The sequence below is a fragment of the Eucalyptus grandis genome, chromosome 10, assembly GCF_016545825.1.
Source record: "Eucalyptus grandis isolate ANBG69807.140 chromosome 10, ASM1654582v1, whole genome shotgun sequence".
In the NCBI taxonomy this organism is placed as follows: domain Eukaryota; kingdom Viridiplantae; phylum Streptophyta; class Magnoliopsida; order Myrtales; family Myrtaceae; genus Eucalyptus; species Eucalyptus grandis.
This window is the reverse complement of record NC_052621.1, coordinates 9,387,517-9,409,749: the sequence shown is the minus strand read 5'-3', so window position 1 is coordinate 9,409,749 and position 22,233 is coordinate 9,387,517. Positions and strand designations below refer to the sequence as shown.

Below are 22,233 nucleotides of genomic sequence, written 5' to 3'. Positions count from 1 at the left end.
GAGAAAAGGAGATGGTGGGGAATGGGGATTTTTATACGAGTGATGATCCGGGTTCCGTCTGCTTTTTTGGCTCTTGGGTTTGGACATTTGTACACGTGGGTCGGCGCAGCGGACGCGCTTCTACCCTCGTCCTTCTTCTCTGCTCAATCCTCTCTATCTCTCTAATCTTCTTCCTCCTCTTTCTTTTTTTTTTCTTTCCTTCTTTCTCGCTTTTGCGATGTTATCTCTGAATTTTTAATTTATTTAATATAATTTTTAAAATTTAACCTAATACTTAATGCGATCGTTATTAGCCTAATGTTTAATGTTTAATATAATTCTTTGATTGACTTGAGAATAAAGACTATATATAATTTAAGGACCAAATTAAGTTTGTACTAAAATTTAAATGTTGCATTAAACAAATTAAAAGTTCAATAAATTATATTGTATAATAAGCTAAAGTTCAAAAATTATGTCAAATAAATGAAAAGTTCAAAAATCATATTGTAGATTGAACCAAAATTCATGACTCATTTATGTCTTTTTTCCTAAAACTTACGAGTAATTATAAGATACATTGCTAATATATCGTCCATTTTTATTTATTAAAACCATCGATTTACGAAAATATTAAGAAGAACCCTCCTTGGATAGATCGTGCGTACCAATTCGTCTCACATAAAGCCCGCGCTATGCGCATGCCCAAGTGAACCGGCCGTGGAAGTATTCGAATTGCACTAGAAATAACTATCAGCGAATCAGCTATAAGTCCGACAGAGATACTCGTATGATTTCGTCGACGAAGGGAAACATTGAACATCTTTGAAGATAAATTTGGCTAGTGCGGGTCGAGTCGCTAGAAAGTTTGATTCGCGGCAGCAATGCATCAAATAGAGCGGGTGTTTTACGAGAAAATAATATGGTGATCCAGCATTTACTATCCTTCTAATACCAAAGACCTGTACAATGTTCTCGTCTCTAGTTTGGCATTACACGAAAATCCCGTCGCCCATAACCGCTTCGTCTGCACTGTCATCACGACCACAGTAATTACAAGGTCAAGAGGCGCGATGCAGCGACCAAAAGAACCGGCTCTCAACTCAAACTCGACCTCATGCGGTCCGCTTTGGTATTTGACTTACTGAATTTGGCTTCCATGGTTTTATCTCCCCCGAGTAGCTTTCTCAAAGCCACACAAGATATCCTTTCTTTCCAGAAAGCGTAATGTATAATCTGAATAATACTGATCCATAAGATACATTGACTAGAAACTAGACCGAATTTGAAGCTGACACCCAACTAATCAATAGGATGGTAGTACATCGACCCAGCCATGACAATATGCAATAATTAATCGTAAATACAATTATACATGCTCGCATATCATCAAGCATATCGTTTCTGAATGTTGTCACCAGACAACGAAAGAACCGTAAGTCCTGAGACAGGGGATACAAGGGCTTCATGAATAATTAAGCAAGATCCACCTCGAAGTAGTCTTTCCCCTATCATGGCCAGAAGGACTGAGAGGAACCGAAAACAAAGATCATTTTGGACTTCAAATTCGAATCCATTGACGAGAAACTAAACCAGATTTGAAGCAACACCCGACTTATCAATAATAGCGAGCATGATACCAAACGGAAGAAGATGGAAGGATATAGACATAGCCGTGACAATATGCGACAATCAATCAGAGTTACAATTGGACACTGACAGATCATCAGGCATATCATTTCGGAATTACTGACACCAGAAAGCAAAAGAACAGAAGTCCTGGGACAGGGGATATAACGGCTTCGCAAAGAATTAAGCAAGATCAACCTTGAGGTAGTCTTTTCCCTATAATGGCCAGAAGCATTGAGGGAACCGAATTGGACTTCAAGTTCGAATCCATCAAAAGAATCACAACTCAAGGATCTCAACCTTGTTGTAGTATTTATGGGATGGATTATTCAGGGTGACCAATATTACCCTCCTTTCTTTTAGATAAAGGAATGAAAAAATTGGGAGAGAGAATTTACAACAACAGGCATATTATCTTACAGTGGCACAAAGTGGAGTTGTCAAGAATCTAGACCAACTTGCCATTAGAACAAAGCTTCTCCTTCTACGCCAAATAGAGAGCTTCCAAATAATCATCAATGTAAGCTAGGCATGGCCAATGATCAGTTCTTATTCTAACCAAAGTTGAAGCATCGGATACTTCCATTTGCAAAAGAAGGTGGTACCTTGGTGGAAGAAATATGAGAATATGGATGCAACCCATGTTTCTGCTGGTATAGTTGGCATAGGTTTCCATGTCATCCTCCGCATCAGTGTACTTGAGTTGAAGTGGACCCTCAAAATTGGCACCTGCAAGGGTAGCATCATCGGAGATATCTGGAACAGAATCCTTCCAGATGATATCTTTCATAACTCCACCGTCCTTCACAATATCTGAAAGGGGTTCACCCGTTACTTTCACAACAAAAGGAGCGAGGTACCGTTCGGTGGATTGGATCACAGAGGATGCAGAAACCTCCAGTAGCTTGACTGATCGGGTTCCACTGATTGCAGCAACGCCTTTACCTCCTTTCAGAGGAAAGGTCTCCCTTCCAAAGCTGGAAGTGCCATCACATGCCTCCCAGAGGGATGTGAACAGGTCAGAGTAATAAAGAGGAACTGAGCTGCCGGGGATGTCTGATGGGATAATAGCTTTGAGAAACATGTCTTCTATGCCCACAGAGATGCCATGCAGCTGTCCCCGAATGATATGACCATTTCCTGAATTTGTTTCAAGAAAAACATCCACCATCCCAGGAGTCGGTTCTAGAGGTTCTAATTCTATTGTAACTGAAGCTCTAAAGCTATCATCTTCATGGGCACCATTTTCTATGGCATGAATGTCTGAGTTAACTTTATGGACAGAAGAATCACTTTTCTTTGGAGGCTCTCCAAGAAGGAATGGTATCCGATATAATGGAATAGACCCATATGGCGCTGAAGAAGAAAATCTGAGCACGGTCGCATATATTGCAGGAAGAGCATCTGCTGCATTAGGATTATCTGAAGGAGGACTAAATCCCCAAGTTCGACTGAAGGGATCAGATTCAAATCTCAAAGAGCATAAAATTTTGACCTTAATCCCTGGCATATGTCTAAAATCAGAATACTTGAGAAATGCCTCCTCAGATTTCCTAACATTTCCGAAATCTTGGCATCCATAACTCGTGAGTGGCTCCAGCTGTCGTTCAACGTTTAAGCTTTCTGAAGAAATTGGTTCATCAGAAGCAATACCAATCACTGCGTCATCAGATTTTGGTTCGCTATCTATAATGCCTTTTGCAGAATCAGCATTTGCATTCCCAAATCCCAAATTAGCCAAAGCCAATGACCACGATTGCTTTACAAGTAAAGGTACCACACGCTCAAGGTGTACGTAAGCAGAGATATTTCTAGATTTCCTAGGTCATGAGAAAGTCTTGGAATCTGCACATTGAAAATGTGTCAGATTCTCCAGATGGAGCCATGGTAGGTAGCATCTCCCCAAGTTTCAGCAGTTCTCTGAGCTTCTTACCAGGTACACATACCAACATTCTTAGATAGATCCTGCACAAATCCCATAACACCATGAGCCCAAAATATATTGGATGAAGCTAAGAACATGAAAATAACATGTACCCCATCCCACTCACAATTTTATAATGCACAGTACAATAAACAAAACTGACAGAGCTGGAAGCACAGAAAAGGAAAAGAATGCATCTTTCTTTTATCCCCATACCTTGCATTATCGCGAACCTCCAAATCAGGAAAGTAAAGGCAGGTAAATGCAAGGAGACGAGATAATCTGAGGAACAATCTAGAACTGTGGTGATGCATCATCATTGTCCTACATATTCCAAGAACCTTAATTCCTTGTGACCAAGATCTTAGGCCAGTGTCAGGACCATGATTCTTGACAAGGAAGACGACTAAGTTGGAAAGAACTTCTAGAAGTCCACGAGGGGGGATCGCGACATTTTCAGCAATTTTATCAAATATCGCAAAGTAGGCGACTAGTTTATAATCTACACTGACTTTTGGAAGCAAATGCTTATCTAGAGTCTGCAGCAGTCGCTCTCCCAACCAACAATGCTTATTACAGCCCAAGAATCTGTTGATGAAGGAAACGATAGTGGGAACTAACTGTTGAAACTCCATAGTCATCTCCACGATCATCCCTATAATATGAGAAAGCATCAAAACAATGTGAAAATACCTTGCTCGAGTGAACACTTAACACCATCGTGCAATGGTATGCTGCCCAAAGGTGATGGAGTAAGAACAAATATCAAAGGAAGATAGACAATACCAAATCAAACATTGTATTGTAAGATTGCTAATACAAATAGTTATTCATAATCCATATATGTTGAACTCATAAATCATCTTCACTTCACAACCACCAAACGATTCCACTGACTACCAGTAACTGACTTAGAAGCGCATGCAAAGCACTAGAATTAGTAGCCTCAAAACCAAAACTCTAGAAAGAGTTAACTCGGCATATTATTTGTCCCTTTTTAAAGAAGGAAAAATATTTAGTAGAGCGTGTATTCTAAGGTTGTAGTTCCTTACTGAAACTAGAAACAGCAACTTATAAGGTTTCAAAATTCCTTTCGAGTAGAAGCCTTGTCATCTCCAAGAAAAGAAAGTTTCATGAAATATCAACTTTTCAGGCAATTAGTGATATACTCATATGCAAGATATAAATCATCTCATAAAATCGACCTCCCTCAATGAGTAGCAACAGGCATCTGCTTGAGGCTATCTTTTCCCTTTTAGTTTTCCTAGCAAATGCTTGAATTTTTATTTTTTTTAATATAAACCTGTCATGTGAAATCCAGCTTATATGACTGACAAACGATAAACAGACATAAAAGGCAGAGTATGGCCATAACACAAGGAAAGGAAGTTATGGTATGAAGATGGGGAATCTAAAGCATCATATACCTGCAAAAGACGTAAGATTGTGGAGTCCATAAGCATTTTTGATTTGATGGAATCATCTTCAGAGTGGGTGAGCGAGCCTATTAAGAACTTATAGAAGGTGTGAAATGCCACTGCAGTTTCTGTGCTCCATGGAGGCATCCATTTAAAAGCAGACACAGAGACAAGACCATCCTTAAATAGATTCACCACAGATAATGAATCCGCTTGTGAAACATGCTCAGATTTTTGGCTTTCAAGACACAATGAGCACAAGGCAAGAAGGTCGAGCTTCAGTGCCTTCACGGCAAGAGGATCAAAAACAGTCGGATAGAAGCTCGAGGCCATATCAATAACCATGTTCTTTCTCTCAACTACACGATTCGACATGCCACTGAAAAACCCCAATAACCAATGAAGGGCAAGTATCCGAAACACAGGATGACCTTGTGCTTCCCGTGAAACTGAGACAAGCCGTCGAGCAATTTGACGCTCTTGTCCATCAAAAGCATCTAAGAAACGTGAATACAACATCAAAACCATGTGGCAGAGCACAGGATCATAGGAATAAATCATGCTGAAGAACTGGACCTTCAACATCGAAGCCTGCAACTCCAAAGCAACCGCCACGGGTATTATCAAATGCAAAAACTCCATCATTCCACAAGGGGTGAAAACCTGCGGCCATTCAAGCAAGAACGCCATGGCCCTCCTCAATTCCTTGTAATCCAAAGCCGAACCTCCCTCGTCGGACCCAACACCCGTTGAGGCAAGTTGAACGGGACCAAAGGGACCGAAGTGTTCAAGATTGACACATCCACCTTGCGAGTCACGATATCGTGGATTACCTGAGTGAAGAGCAGGTGGTAGCTCTGCGAAGCGTGCGTGCGCTCGCTCTGGCACAGGCTCCACAGGTGCCCCACGATCTCGGCCAACAAGCAAGGCCAATTCCTCTCCAGCTGCCTCAGGCACTCGCAGGCCATCGCCCGCGTCTGCCGGTCCGGCCCGTGGTTCGGCCGATTGACGATGGCCAGCAGCAATTCGACCAGGCTCGCGACGTCCCGAGCGCAGCGCTCCTCCTCGAAGCCGTCCACCACGGTGACGAAGATCGCGGTGGTGGACACCATCATCTGCTCCTTGAGCGCGTACGTGGCGAAGGCCGGATCGGGGGCGACTGGACGACGGAGCGGAGGGCCTCCACGAGGCGGCCCAGGAGGTGGGGCCGAAGAGGGCGTCGGCGGACTCCTCGAGGAAGACGAGGAGGAGTGCTTGAGGGGGAGCGGGAGGTCGCGGCGGAGGACGGAGGAGATGGCGAGGTCGGCGACGGAGGAGGAGGCGGAGGTGTCGCGGCCGTGCTGGAAGTCCTCGATGAGGGACTCCCACTCCTGCGCGGAGAGGGGCTTCGACGGCGGCCTGTCGCCGGACATGGTCGCCGCCGATCGAGGAGAAGCTCTTAGGAAGCTGCAGGAGGTGAAGCTGTGCGCATGGAGGTTGGAGAGAGAAAGGAGTTGAAATCATAATCCGTACCGTTTAGCCATGATTTCTCTTCCTCGCGGGGAACGGAATGGCAAAAGGAGAATTTACTTTGGACTTTTTTTTTTTATCGCGGTAAAAAAAATGATGGATTTTTATTATCTTTATTTCGGAATAAACACTGTTTCTACGCATTTACGGTTAGATGATAAGCGTATTTGGTAAATTGTATTTGTGAAAGTATTGTGAAGTATTTTGGGTAAAATAGTGTTTTGGTAAATTAAATTTATAAAAGACTTTTGTTATTAAAAAAAAAAAAGAAAAAAAGAGAATTGGTCAGCCAAGGGCTTTGCTTAAGTTACTACCAACCAAGAGCTACCGATTACGCGAAGGATAGGCGGTCCAACGAGGGGGAGGTGGTGCGGTGAAGAGCAGCATCCGACTAGGGTCACCATGTAGAGGACACAGCGCGGTGAGGGTTGTGGCGATCCGGATCGAGCGATCTGGGTCACCACGACCAGATTGAGCGGCATCGGTGACCTTCACATGGAGGCCGTGATGTCGCGCCGTCATGCGACTCACTACGCCACGAAGGTCGCGAAGGCGCTGCGATTTGGTCACCACGACCAGATCCGCGCGACCAAATCTAAGCGCGACGTGGGGCCGGGCGCCCTCCGCACGGTGACCCTTCGTGGGACCCTAGCAAAACCACTTGTCCTTTGCCGCACCGCCTATCCTTTGCCGAACCACCTACACTTCCAGGACCAAGATGAAGATGATGAACGGTTGTTAGGATAAAGCCGAAAAAATAAAAAATTAACAAGGATAATTTTGGAAGAAAATTTTTATTAACCCTCAAGGCAAGAAAAAGATGCTTTAACCGAGAAAAAGAAAAAACTTGCCAAGGCAACCCCCAACCTTGGAGAAAATGCGGTTGTGTTTGGTAAAAAATTTTAAAATGGCTTTTTGGATGTGTGTTTGGTCTTTGATGGGTATTAGGCTTGTCTTTGACAAAGGCAAGTAGGAAAAAAACTTCCCAAGGAGCCAAATACTAAATATTTGGCCCAAAGGCCTTTAGTCCTAAATATTTAGCCCAAAAAGATACTTGGGAAAGTAATTCCCAAATGCAGCTGATATCTTTCTTAATTGGAAGTCCAAAGTCTAAGGTGGATTTTGCCTTAAATAAGGATATGGTATAGCTATTTAGAGTTTAATGAGGGTCTAACTTGCCAGCCGGTCAAACTTTCGTCGACCAACAAGCAAATGCATCTCGCACGCATACTCCGTTAGTCTGATCATGAGTATTTTCGTTCGAAGAAATTTTAATTTTTTTCTCTCTCTTCTGCTTGATTCTTCATCTTCGTAAACCAAGCCAACGTTGTCCTGCTCATCATTTTCTTTGTCAATGTCGAAGATAGGCATTTGATAAATGCCCAAATCAATTCCCTTCCAAAAACCACAACACCTCTCTCTCTCTCTCTCTCTCTCTAATACTTCACATTTCGCAAGCTCGCTTTCACTATACATGCTAAGCAGAGGGCAAGTCTCACCCCACGGGCACAGCTTTACTACTTCCAATCTTCTAATCGCCTCTTCCTTCAATGGCGAATTCAATACCAGCTTCAGCACGCCCTTAAAGCACTTAATCTAGTTATATTACTAGTTAAATAAAAGGTTATGAAAGATAATCTCTTGTAGCTAGTCTTTTTAATTCGCTTTCTGCTATCTTTCAAATTGAAGTTGAAGTCCAAGTTGTAGCACTAGTTCCAGCGAGTGGGAGAACCTAGGGAGCTATTCGGGATTAACCAAGAGGATTGTAATATAACTATCAATTAATTATGGATACTAAGTCTTTGCCAGATCATGACGAGTAGGTAGTTTTCTTCTGTGTGGTTGCCTTTGTTTTATCTTCACCAAGCGAGTTGAAAAAAAAAAAAAAAGCGAAAGACTTTTAGCAGGCAAATGTTTTCACTATTTCTTAAGTAGTTGATAATGGGGGCTACTATGACTACAATGGTATCCTCCTTTCAACCAGTCTATTCTTATACTAGGGATTTTGTTACAAGAGCAGATTGATTATAAGCTAATAAGTAAGCTAGTGAAATCAAGTCCTTTCTTCTGGATAAAGTTTACAGCCTTTGTTCAGGAGTGTCTTTACAAGCGATTTCCTAGGGGTTTATGGGGGTATGCTTACCCCTTTAGGCTCTTTTCTTCATTGAACTATGCAACGTTGGAGTATAAAGCAGTTTTTTTAAAAGGAGGTTTAGTAAGTAGAAGGATCAATATTATATCTATATTTCGCGTGAAAGTTTTCTCTTTATAAAGATTTTGCCTCGAATCAAATTGAAGTTCCTTGCTTTTGCTCTTGGGTCGGACAAAAGTGAGGTGCCTGTTTTGCTTATAGCTTTATTCAGCTAAAGGCTTGCAAATTAACTTGCCTAAATAGCTTTCTTGAGCCTGAGAAGAGAAGCAGCTTAACTTGGTAAAGACTCCAACTCGATAATGGTGTCAAGGGACGGAATGAACTCTATCGTAAGAAAGAGGGACAGAGTCACTTTAAAGTAATGATTCGATCACTAGGGACTGAACCTAATGATTTGTGGCCCTAGAGCCTGACTCTGCTTGCCCACTAGTATAGGCCTACTCTATAATCCGGATAAACCTTTTTACACTCAAGTAATCCAATCACTATAAAGTGGAAAAAAAGATATGCTTGCTTGCTATAACTATAAGGGCTTGCCTTTACTTTAAGGGAGGTACTTGTATATAAGGAAGGAATGAACTCCCCTAAGGAGACTCAAACTCTTTGATAACTTAATATCTTACTCTTTTACGAAGAAACTTGAATTGATTTGGATTTTAGATTTGATTAGAGTTTTGGGAGAAAGAGGTATTATAATAATTAAATATTAAATCACACATTCATTTTTACATCTTAAACTTTTAAAACTATCAACGTGGTCCCACAAAATTATTACATGATATTAAGAGTTGGAGACCCCGAGTTCGAATCTTAAGTCCCAATTTGCCTCTTCGATCACATTTCCGCGCCTAAGTTAAGGCCAAAGTCCAAACTAAGGTAAGGCCTAAGCTTTTGTAATGGTCAACTCGACCGTAATTCCACAAAATTCTTATAAGGAAACAAGAAAAGGAAGAATGGATTTGATACATTCCTTCACGCACCATGATCGCCGCTTCTTATAAGGAGACGAGAAAATGAAGAATGGATTCGATAAATTCCTTCACCCACCGTGATCATCACCGGCATTGGTGGGGCTCTCACCTCTGGCACAACGGCTCCTGCCCGACAACTTCACTGCTCTTCGGCCTCCGGGCTCCCTTAAGACACTGCACGGGGCCCTTAATGCCTCGACTCTTGCTTTTTCAGCATCTCCGTCGTCGAGACCACAACACCACCGATCCCAAGCAACTATTCGAGCATTAATTTCATGCCCATCTAAAACTTCGACAAAAAAGACGATGAACAAGAACTACGATGGCTAGGATCAAGAAGGATACGAACAGGGTAAAAGAGAAAAAAATAAAATAAAAATCTGTGGACAAAAATAGTTTGACCTCACCGACGTTTAACTAGCTGGCAAGTCATGCTCTTTATTTAAGACTAAATGATCGCTTCAAGCCTTTATTTAAGATAAAACCTTATTGTGATTGTTTTTTAGAAAATAATGGCACTTTATATGCCCGTTTGGAATTTTCCTTCATAACACTTGTACTTGGAAATAATTTATTTTGTAACTAAATTTGTTCACGTGTCGTTTTTTTTTTTTTTTTTTGTCAAAGGAATTTTCCATTTATTAACAAAATGAAACATGATAGTAAATCTTAAAAATCACGATAACAAGATGAGCCATAAAGCTTCGAAATGGATGAAAAAGGAGAATCGAGACATATCATGAGAGTATCAATGGCTTGTTCTTCAATAACATATTTATGATTGTTTCCAAGCAAAAGGATCGGTGGCTGAATACCGAATCGCATAACATCATTAGTGATGAGTGTTTCCAAGCAAAAGGATCGGCGACAGTAACACCGAATCACATAACATTATTAGTGATAAGCACATTCCAAAGGGGATCTCCATCTATAGTTATGGCTTTGTCTCTTATTAGGTTTGGCATCTCACCATAATTATCAGAGACCACAAAAATATGTTGAAAAAGATTAGATCTAAGGGTGAGCATGGTTCGGATTGGATCGGTTCACTCTTTAATTCTAGGATGAACCCGCATAGTATGGATCCTCAATTTTTTGAAATGAGGATTGACTTTATTGAGCTTGGGATCAAGAACCAACCAACCCAATAGGTTCGGTCCAACCAACTCAATGGGTTCGGTCCGGTTCCCAAGTCAACTCGGAACCAATCAATGATTTTATTTTTATTTTTATTATCTGAATAGGCAAACCTACCGTTTCAAATTACTATATATCGACGATGTAGTGTTGTGCAACCAAACTATAAATACCAGTACACATTTAACAAATTTAAAACATGACAATAATAGAAATATCACACCTGCTAAAAGCAATAAACCATAAAAACGATTAAGATTGCTCATAGAGATATGGGTTAAGATGGGAAGTTGAGTGAACGAGTGTCGAGTGGCTAGCTGGGAAATTGTTTCTTTCAACTTTATTGAAGACTAAGAGGACAAAGAAGATTTAAAAGAATGAGTACCAAGAGAGGATGTCGTAAGGAATCGTTTAATGTTAAAGATGCTGTTTTGACTTATATTTGTCTCTTTAAAAATTGATATTATATTTGTATTTTTATAAGATTGGTCCCATTTGATCGACCATAAACTCACAAAATTGAGGATCAACCGGCCAGTGCGGTACTGGAATTTGATTATAAAGCTAGATCAAGAGGGTAAGAGACAAAAAAAAGAAAAACAAAAAGTAAATAGGCGGAGAGGGGTAGAGGGATTTTGGTCGAGCCGCTTTCTCCATAAGTGGAAGAGACAATAAAATAAAAAGTATTTCTAAAATTGCTGCATAAAATTTAATTTTTCATTGAATGCACCATTGACGTAAAAATATATATGTCATTGGTGTGTAGATGAATTTGATTATATGATTATTTGTACATACACGTATTGAGCAAAATGATAAACGTAAGAATTTTTCCTGTTGACTATGGATTTTTTTTTAATGATTCCATATATTTGACATAGTCTATTTCTAAAATCACTTCATTTTGATTTGAAGTTTCAAAGAAGGTATTTTTATATCCTATGACTTTTAAAGTTAGCTTGTATTTTCTAATAATATTATATTCAAGTAATATATATTTTCTTGATATATGATGTAGTCATCAACGAAATAAATCGCAATATAAATCTACAATCGTGAGAGAGACTCTAAATCCTAATACAAATCTACGATTGAGAGAATAAATCCTAAGCGACCATGATAATGGTGTACTTGCTCGAGAGACAACGGCCATTTATTATGAGAGACGATCTCTTAATTCACGCAATCCTAATAAATTTATTCATCGTCTCTGTTTTTTCTTGCATACTTTACAAGTTTTTTTTTTTTTTGTTTATTCGAGCAAGAGAGCAGACTCTATTAAATAATAGGATAATATCACCCATGCTCCTCCTATAAATATTCGATATTCAAAATTATTCCAAATTCTTTTGTGTTTAAAGTAATTTCTACTTTTACCAGACATTGACCTTCACTCCTCTCTAAATCCGAGGTGACATTGGTTTGGCGGCGAGGGGACATCGCAATGAGGCGAGGGGACATCGCAATGAGGCTTTGGTCCCTCTCTCTCAAATGTTCTTCCACCTTCCACTTTGTTCCTTACTTTTTTTAACATTATTTTTTTTTTTATAATATTTTCTAATTTGTTAAAAGTGAATTTCAGGTAAGGCCAAAAAGGCACTTCAATTGCAATCTTAAAATAACCCATCATCTTTTCGTGAATATTGTAAGCCATACCTTTTTTTGCAGTCACCTAAGAACTGAATATATAAGATAGTAGCTAGGTTTCAAAAATTTGAAAACCTACTTCGATGAGTAAATTCTAAATTTTAAGGTGAAATTTGGAACTTGGAATCTAGTATAATTTTTCGTGTTCTTCTTCTTCGATGTCTTCGAGCGATACTAGAGCATTCCATGGAGTTCAATGATAAACATGTAATATGAAATTACCAATATGAAATTGAGACTTTTACTTTATTAATATTTTATAATTTTCACGTGTCTAAATATGAATTGTGACTCGTATAAGATTGAGATTTTTACTTTATTAATATTAATGATGAGAGATAATGATTCATTGCAATCATTCAATTAAAAGTAACAATAAATCCTGAAATCAATCATGAGTCCTGTAATTAGATAGATGAAATGATTCCAACGAAAGCAGGCCCCTCTAGGCTTACATGAATTACCTCAATTATTGACATTCCTATATATGCAGAGTATATTTTAGGTTCCAAAATTAATGAATTGTTACTAATAGGTTCAAAATTCCTTTTGGATAGGTAAGTTTCAGATTTTATATGGAGCCTAAATTCGGAGCCCGCATAGAATCTGAATCCTCGCTCACTCACATGTCGCGCAGGAGGATTCGAATGCGTAAATGATGCAAAGCGAACTTTTTACGGCTCGGGGATTGCGCGGCGATGTTTTTCCTTTTTGTCGTATCGGTCGGTGCGCGCGGCGATGTTTGACCGGTGCTTTCCACCGCGTGCTCGCCAGAAGAAGACGACACTGCATTGTGGTCTCCCGATGGCAACGACAACGACAGCAGACACCCCCCCAAAAAAAAAAAAAAAACCAAAAGAAAAAAAACGAAAAAAAAAAAGAAAAAAAATCCATCATCTTCCTCCCTCCTCTGACGTCGCTCCGATTCCAATCTCTGCACAGCTCCTCGAACTCAGATCTCAGTCTCCCTCTGCTCCACCAGCACTCGCGGAGAGAGGCAGAGAAGATGGCGGCATTCACGAAGCTCGAGGACTCGCCCATGTTCCACAAGCAGGTCGGTCGTCTCGCTCGCTCGCTCTGTCGTCGTCGTCGTCGTCGTCGTCGTTCCTCTTCCTCTCTCTTTTTCTCTCGATTTCGATTTCGATTTCGACTTCGATTTCGTCGATCCTCGATTCGTCGTCCTCCTCGCGCCCCGCGCTTCCTCGCGGGCGGAGACCGTCGCGCGACCTCGACGGAGCAGTCTGTTTGCTTTACTCGATGCATTTGGGGAGTAGGTGGATTGCTTCCTCCGTCTTTCGTTTTCGTTTGCGCTGTTCCTTTTATGCGATGAAGTCGATGCCCGGTCGCGTCTTTTGAGGCTTGCTGTTTTGTCCGTACTTTTGCCAAGTTTCGCGGCACCGTTTCGGTCCCTGTCGGCTCGGCTGATTTTGATTGGTTTCGCATGTCGAGGTTTTGATGTTGCTCTTTATAAGACTCGTGCGCGACTTGCTTTTTTTGTTCTCCTGACATTTGGATTATCCGCTCGGCGATTCGGCAGTTAAATTCTGGTTCCTCTGTAGAAGTCTTGACGTTATGCTAATTCGTGGCACTGTGCTCAAATGGGCAAAAACAGATCTTTTCTCTAGAACAGATGGCGGAGGAGTTGAAAGAGCGCTGCCAGCATTTATACAGAGGCTCCACGAAATTTGTGTAAGTGGTTTATACCGTGCCATTCCTTTCTTTTTTTCCCAGTTGTGCAAGTGCATGGCGGACTGGCTCGTAAACGAATTGGAATGCTCAGGTCAATTCCCTGTTTGCAATGCTAAGGTCCTTACTGATTAGTCTACATAGTGTTTCTATCGCCTTGTCCATCGGATAGCAAACTTTTTTGGTGAGAATTTAATAATGTATAGTTCACCAGTGGTACTTCAGTATGAGGATGCTTATGTGCTTTTGAATGAAAAGTACATCCTGTCATATCTGCTACTTTATGCTATGGACTCCCCTGCAGTACTATGCTCTCTCTCCTTGCTCCCCCTGCCTCCAAAATATGCGGGCAATAGTCTGTTCTTGCTATCTCTATGGAATACAGTACCAGCTCTACGATCTTTCATGTATGACCAGGAAAAACTTCCTTACTGTGCCTAGGAGCTTTGTTGGTTCCGCAAAACTTACTTTGTGGCACTTTTCTCTATATATTCTCTGATGCTAGTGGGTTGTTAAGTGGTGATTTCTTCTAATTGGCCTGGGAATCGTATGATTAATTGGCCCCATGGAGTATCTTCAATAGATGTGATTATGTGGCCCCACTGAGGGATTTGGATTTTCAGCTGCTTTGATTTACCTTTTATTGCTGAAACATCAGGGGAGAAACTGTTATTCTATAGTAGTTACTAGAGAGGGTGTGCAGTATCAGCTAGAAATTTCAAATATCAGCTTTTAGGAGGATTTGGCTTTTGGTTTATAATCTTCTGACAGACATGATAATTGCATTGTCTTTTTTGTTCTGTCATTTCAAAACACTATGCTGGTATTGTAGAGCTCCGCTTGGCAATAAAAGTGGTTTGATGAAAACCTTCTAAGTAATTAGTCAATGTTATTTAAACCTCCAACATGTTTTGATGGAAATCAGTGCATATTTTGATAGAACTGGGGTCGTCATGCATTTTCATTAAAACGTGACAGCTGTCATGGCAATCTGCCTTATTTTCTGGCTTTCCCTCATGTATGAACTGGATTTAGAAGTCCTAAATATATCACATCCACCATTTTGGTAATCTAACTGTGTAAAGTACCTTACCTGGAACCTCCATGACGTTTCTAATGTTATTCTCAAATCAAACTTGCCCTCCCACATGTTTGCTCAAAGCTAGAGTAATAGGCCGTGCATTAGATTAATGTTTAATGTGCTCTTTCAGGGCATCTCTTGAGAAGCGTGTAATGCAGACACAACATTCGCAGATTCCTTGGAAGCATTTGGTGGTGGTCAGGATGATCCAGTTAGTGTATCAATAGGAGGTTATTAATATAAGTCCGAGCAATTTTCTGCTTTACTTCATCAAGTGAACCATTTAAAACCCAAATCCCATCATATTTTGCTTATATTTCTGTTTGTTGAATTTTGAGATGTACAATAACAACTCCAGTCTTGTTGTGGTTAATTAAAAATGGTGCTTGTATTTGCAATATCTGCTTGTTTCCAGAATGGCTCTTTTAAATGGGTATGTTGTAGTTGATTGCTGTTAAAAAAGAATAAAAAGTCCTTATGCATTTTAGTGTTCACACTATGTACCTTAAAACTAATGAAGTTGAGCATGCTACCTTCTCATACAATTAATCATAGGAATGAGACGTGACGACTGTATGAGGACATACAACATCATGTACTTGATTAGACTAACGGAGTTGTTTTTCCATTTATTCTACGAATCCCGTGGTTACATTGTCATCTCTGATACAACTGGCATGGTGGGATATGACAATAAGCAAATGTGTTAATATGGAGTGGCGAAGCTAGTGCTTTGTTCAGACTACTTGCTTTTTTTATTTTCCCCAACACTAGAGTTTGGTCAGTCCTTTATTCTAGGTTTCTTCTGCTGAATTTTTCATCAAAACAAATGAAGTAGATCAACTGGTAAATTCCCTGTTCCAGATGGTTTTGAAGGAGATATTCAATTTTTGTTCCATCTACTTGTCTCAGGTCCTGTCATATCCAAGTTCATATCAGCATTTCACGAGCTTGCTTCTTACAAAGAGCTTTTGCGTTCTCAGGTAATTGCTTGTGTTGCATCTAGTAAGATAGCTTAATGTGTTGTAATAGATAGCATTTCTCATACTACTAAGAAAGACATCTTTGAAGGATGATTCTTTCTGTCAGCAAAACTGAAAGTTTCACTAAAGAGGCATGAAGAAGGTGCTGACTCATGTTCAGAAGAAAAGTCAATAAAATAGAGATAATATCTTATTTTTGTTGAGGTATTTCAACAACAAAATTTTTCATTATGCCAAAAGTCTGAAGCTTTAAACTGTCTATCCCAGAAAAAATTTGTTAAGACTTCTGATTGCAAACTAGCATAATTGCGAGAGTAATAGCAGAGATGAACTCTTTCTCCTTGGAGGTTTGTGCCTTGCCAGGACCAAATCTCTTGCTCCATTGAAGTTGTCGTAGCATAGTTCATCCCTTCAGAAGTGTGAGATGTAGTCCAAAACTGTCATGTCTCAGAGCAGGGCAGAAAGATTTGAGGCACCGCTTTCTGTTCCCTTCTCTATAAAACTTAATGGCTTGCAAAGCTCGGCACCTGCTTTTACGGACAGTTCTCAGGTGAAAATCCATCCCCACATTCTTTCCCACTGAGAGAGAGGGCACCGCTTTCTGTTCCCTTCTCCAATGGCTTGGCTCGGCAACGGAAGTTCCAAGGTGAAAATCCATCCCCACATTCTTTCCCACTGAGAGAGAGAGAGAGAGAGAGAGAGAGAGAGAGAGAGAGAGAGATTTCCATTGGAAACTTTTTTTCCAAACCTCCAAGGAAAATCTGGTCTATAACACAGAATTGGTATTTGCCAAGTTCTGTAGAAAAAGATTGCTTTCCTTTCTTACCTTGCCTTGAACCTTTGACCTTGAGGGTGAATATCTTGAGATAGATTTCACTATGGAATCACTGCTTTAGTCCTATGGAATAGGATAATGTCCTTTCCATGTGGAAGAAATTCGGGATATGTTTATTGGGAGACTCAATGTCACGCTCTTTCATGCCAAAAGTGAGTTCTCCTCTCATCCCAGCTTAAATATCCTATGGCTTTGGAAGTCCCTCCAAACTTCTCGAATTGATCAAATTTCCCTGTACTATAAGGTATTTGCCTGCCTTTTCAAGCCCATGTAACTCATTCTATGCTGATTGGTCAGCACCATCTTTTGCAGAACATGATTTCTTCATTTTTGATAGTTTTTTGGGTGTTCTCAATAGCATCAAATCACTTTTGCTTAATGAAGAGAGGTGGGTAGAGAAGAAAAAACAAGAGGTAGGGTTATCAGAGGCTGAGGAAGAGCAGAGAGTAGCTGGAGAGAGAGAAAACCCTGTGAGGCAATGCGGGTGATGTCTGAGATGTGACTGATGGTGACACTAGGTTACTTAATTCATCATCATCAGTAATTGATGTAGTCTTCATCTTCCCCCCAGTTGTTTCTTATCCAAGCATATAGCATAAGTGGGTGCATGAAGAAGCCAAGTGCATTAGTAATCAATACATATGCATGGCCGCTAGTCATTAACCATTTTATAATGGGGGTCTATACATTAAGCATAGCTCTAAATGGCTTTTTATTGGTCTTATGTCATTATCTGCATGCTATATCTATTCTGGAGCTTTTGTATAGCAATATCCACATCATGGTGATTGGAGGCCAATTTCAGTTGCTTGAAATAGCTTATCAGAATTTGATGTGATATAATTTATGGTTGGAAAAAAAATGAAAGGTTGGATATAATATAAAGTTTCTTTATAGGTGGAGCATGTATTGGTTGATCGCTTGACGCACTTTATAAATGTGGATATGCAAGAGGCGAAGGTATAAATTTTTTTCTGGTGCATCCTTTCTTGTTTAAATTTTCCTGTAGAAGGGAATTATGGTTGGAAGGGAGGGGTGCTGACCCATGCACGATATCAGATGTAAAATAGTCATTAACATCTTATTGAAAATTGGTTGACTCTTACACTTTTTGTTATAGTGAAAACTTGCTTGTGGATGTAAATGCCTTCTTCAACGTTGTAGAGATTAGTCTTGTAACCGAGCTCTTTTTGGGTTCATGAGCTCTTCTTATCTGTGGGTTTGCACTCCCTTGGTGCCCTGTAGTAATTTATCCTTTTTTTTTGGTAAATGTAAGATATATTGAGCTTTAAACCAACTATACAAAGATCCGGCTCCAAAATTTTCACTCATAGTGACAACATGTCAGAATGAGTGGAAGGAGCCGAAGTAAAAGAAAGCCAGCCGCAACACTGCATCAAACCTAACAAAGCAACAGCCAAAAGGACAGGCAGAACAAACAACAAAAGATCCGCCCCTATATTAAATAATAAAAGCCAAATACAGTCAACGAAATGCACAAGAGAGCTACCATTAACTAAAAGCTGCTCAGTGAATCACGAATATGGAGCTTAAAGCCATTTATGTAGATGAAGAGAAGATCTAGCACTGGTCATTCCAAACATTTCCTGTTGCTTTTGTTTAAAATATGCATCCCCATGGGACTGTACAATGTTATTTGCTACTCTTATGCTCATCGCCGAAAACCTTTCTATCCCCAAAATGTGCTTGAGTCTTCGGTTCTCGTTAACAATATGAAAAGTGGTGCCATTTGAATTTATTTGCACTTAGTAGACAGGTTTACTTTTGATATGTCAAATTAAACATTACAGTTGCATCTCATTACCATTGTTCATCCAAAGGTTTACTTTTATTGTATAAGGACGTGAGACACCAGTTGCAATGAAACTTTTATGCTCTTGCTTTATTTGCTTGCATGTGCAATTGTTTCACAGGAATCACGACGACGCTTTGACAAAGCTGGATACTCTTATGATCAGGTATTGAGATTTGACTATTTATAAATTTCAAAAGTCTCGTTACTATATGTCAATTTTTGTAATTGCCTCTCTCTTTCTCTCTCTCCCTCCCCCTCCCTCTTTGACACGCACCTATGGCGTGCACGCATGCACACATCCATGTGAAACACCCTACCTGACCAGCCTGCTTTACATGAAAAATAGCAGCATGATTGTGTTCCAACAAATCTGATCATTTCTCAAATAATATGATGCTGCTTATATGTGAATGATGCACGACAAATGCTGAGACTTAAATTAGAAAAGCTCTTGATATTGTGGAAAATTTTATATTAGGAAAACTAGGAAACAAAATAGTGATTATGAAATGACTGGATAACTAAGATGATCTAATTAGATTTCTAAAAACAGAACCAAAATAAGGGCTAAATTAGGAAGAATTCAATCTAGAATAAAGATAAAAATTCTAGGGTTGGAGAAACAATAATGTCGAATGAAAAGGACACTAAGTAACATAAGGAAAAACTAAATAAAAGAGAGGAACAATTAAACCAGGAGAATACAAAATTATTCAGATTTAGACTTAAAAAGTAGGAAAAAGAACACTTTAATCCCTAATACCTGACCATTCTGTATAGCTTGGTCCCCAATATTTAAGACTAAGCTTTTTCCTGAAGTTTCATTTTTGGGATGTGATTGTTGGACATGACAAAAGTTCTGAGGGTATTCTCGGGTCATCTTTTGATTCTCTGTATTGATTATGACCTATGTAATTATGATGTCAACTCTCTGTTAAGTTTTGTTGCCCAGATCTGACAAAAATGATAGTCTAAGACTTAAATGAAAGTTTAAAGACTAAAACCTCATTTTCTAAAATCAGAGACCAAACTCTGAAAACATGTTCAAATTTTTGAGATCACGGAAACAGTATTCCTTATCATTAAACCTAGAAATTACAGTTATAACTCAGGATTAAACCTGCAATCTGCATTGAATTGAAGACGGAAGTCTTTTCATGCTGTACTTAAAGAAAACATTTGCAGTTTGGCATCATAAATGAAAATGAGGTCTTAGACTATAAATTTAGGAGTTTAAAAAACTTGAATTTATTTAATGCAAAATGGTTTACATGAAGTTGCTGGGTATCTGAATACTTTTTAATTTGAAATTTTAGATACTCGACTACTCACAAGCTATTCAATTGTTAGTAGCCAATTAGAATTAGTATTGGAGCTCAAGTCAAAGTTGCTAGGTGGGGATGTTGTTGGTTGTAGAATAGATTTTCCTTTAAAGCTATTTGGAAAATGAGGGTTTCGACAAATGAGGGAATCATTCCTTACAACAAAGATGCAAGTACCAGTAGGTGTTTCCTCTGCAAAATGGAGGCAGAGACCTTGGGAAGCTACTTGGGAACGAATCATTCCTTACAACAAAGATGCAAAGTACCAGTTCGTAGGTGTTTCCTCTGCAAAATGGTGGCAGACCATGTTTTTTCTCCTCCTTTATTTTCTTGAATGAGTATGGTTTGGAGCCATGTCTTGTTGGTTTATCTTGGGTTGTTGGAGGTTCTATCAAGCTAGAACTATGGGCCTGACAGGGCATTCACTCACAGGGCAACAAGAAACAAAGGATTACCTCAATTCCTCTCAGTTTTTTGGTTGATTTGGAAGGGGTGGAATAAGAGAGCTTTTGATGGAGAGTAGTCCTTCGTTTTATTCATGGAAAATTGGCTTAAATTTATACCCTTTATGAAGTGGAAACTTGCGTATGGATGTAAATGCTTTGGTTGATATAATAGATGTCCTTTGTCCTCTTGGTTCTGTGTGCTCTTTTGTATATGGATTTGCACCTAGTTGATCTTTTTACCCTTAAAAAGAGTTATGCTAAGGCTTATTTGTGACTCTCTCTCATTTGTGCATCCAAGGGGGTGACTCATGGATCCCTTGCACCGCTCAAAGTCCCTGCTAGTGGGACACACGAGCCTGCGTGTTTTATGAGTTGTACTGTGGTGACTTTTTGAGCATCTTGCATAGTTAATGTGGTCTATCACTTCTCAGGGATAGTTATCGATAAAGAATTGTGCATAGATATAACTTTTGGGTGACAAGATGTTGTATACATCAGCATTTGGCCTAAACATTTCAAAGAGGTTCCTCTCGAAGGTTATGTTGAATTTGGGTGTTATTATGGCCTAGGTACTTGTGGTGTTATTAGGGACCAAGCCATTGCCATGGACCTAATGTAGGTGGTCTTGAGTCTTGTCGGTTATTTGGTATATTTTGAGGTCCATAATTCATGATAGAATAGTAGCACTACACAAACTATGAAAAACAGTAGGAATCTATGCTATTATACTTCACTGTCCAAAAAAAGGTGATTACTGTCAATGGATGTATCATGTATTGGTCAGTCCTTCACTTTTTGCCTCTCTTTTTTCTCATTTAGTTTGAGCTTAGCTTATTGTTGTGGTTTTATAAGAAGGAACTGATGGTGCACAGAAAGCCATCATATTGGAACGACAATCTAATTTAGATATTTTATATATAGAGGCCTTCTATTCTCTTTCTATAAATCTGTTCTCATTGTCATTAAATTTTGGGTTCTGTATATTCTAATTGGCAGGCCCGTGAAAAGTTTGTATCTTTGAAGAGGAGTACAAGAGGAGACATTGTTGCTGAACTAGAAGAGGTAATTCTTGATATAGGATCTTTGATATCCCTGAATTGTTCATCCTGCTTATTGTGTATCACATTAAATGTGAGAATGTCTGGCACTTTGTCTTGTTGATACAAAAGAGGAAAAAAGGGAAATATTGAATACTTAATTTTTTCAAATCAATCTGGAAGAATTCTTGGGCGTCCCTCCCTTTCTGAAAGGCTTTCTGTCTCCATTTGTTGTCATTTTTGTTGTCGATCTGAGTGATCTTATTTCTTGCGGAGATGGCCTCTTTCAACTTTTGGTCAAATGATCTATTAATTGGATTACTGCGGTAATGGTATTTATTACATTTCTTAGCGATGACAGGGATCTACATAACTCTAAATCAGCATTTGAGAAGCCGCTTCAATCTAGTAAGTTTATTGTATATAATCTTCATTTGTTTTGTTTCTACTTGGAAATTATCTTGTTCGGTCAATGTTATTGCTTCTGATCGTTATTCTATCATTGTTTCAAGGAATGCAGGTGAGTGCGCTCATGAATATTGAAACGAAAAGAAGTATGAATTTTGGAATCTATAAGTGCAATCATGGATGTGCATCTGAGATATTTCAAGCAGGTTTACTTCTTCAGCTTTTGTGGGGTGCTTCTTGTTTTTCCTGTATG

The 22,233-nt window shown here is 39.5% G+C and overlaps 1 protein-coding gene and 1 long non-coding RNA gene across 2 annotated transcripts; one reads left to right on the top strand and one right to left on the bottom strand.

Annotated features, from left to right (window-relative positions):
• Window positions 1–2,092: 2,092 nt before the first annotated feature.
• On the bottom strand, window positions 2,093–4,182 carry LOC120288701. Its single transcript, XM_039302796.1, has 3 exons — window positions 3,749–4,182; window positions 3,460–3,573; window positions 2,093–3,428 (listed from the first exon to the last, which is right to left on the bottom strand). Exons 1-3 carry the CDS (start codon window positions 4,171–4,173, stop codon window positions 2,093–2,095), a joined length of 1,875 nt encoding a protein of 624 aa, XP_039158730.1. The 5' UTR covers window positions 4,174–4,182.
• A 9,048-nt stretch (window positions 4,183–13,230) lies between these two features.
• On the top strand, window positions 13,231–21,935 carry LOC120289007. The gene is made up of 8 exons (XR_005546942.1): window positions 13,231–13,420; window positions 13,979–14,055; window positions 15,264–15,363; window positions 16,046–16,116; window positions 17,849–17,911; window positions 18,886–18,930; window positions 21,532–21,597; window positions 21,925–21,935. It is a non-coding gene; the product is annotated as an uncharacterized LOC120289007 (long non-coding RNA).
• The last annotated feature ends 298 nt before the right edge of the window (window positions 21,936–22,233 follow it).

Bases quoted from the DNA above. Each gene is read 5' to 3' on its own strand.
- LOC120288701 (XM_039302796.1), bottom strand. From the start codon at position 4,173: ATGACTATGGAGTTTCAACAGTTAGTTCCCACTATCGTTTCCTTCATC. The intron at 3,574-3,748 runs GTATGGGGATAA...GGATTTGTGCAG, and splicing joins GAGGTTCGCGATAATGCAAG to GATCTATCTAAGAATGTTGG. The intron at 3,429-3,459 runs GTGCAGATTCCA...CTCATGACCTAG, and splicing joins GAATCTGACACATTTTCAAT to GAAATCTAGAAATATCTCTG.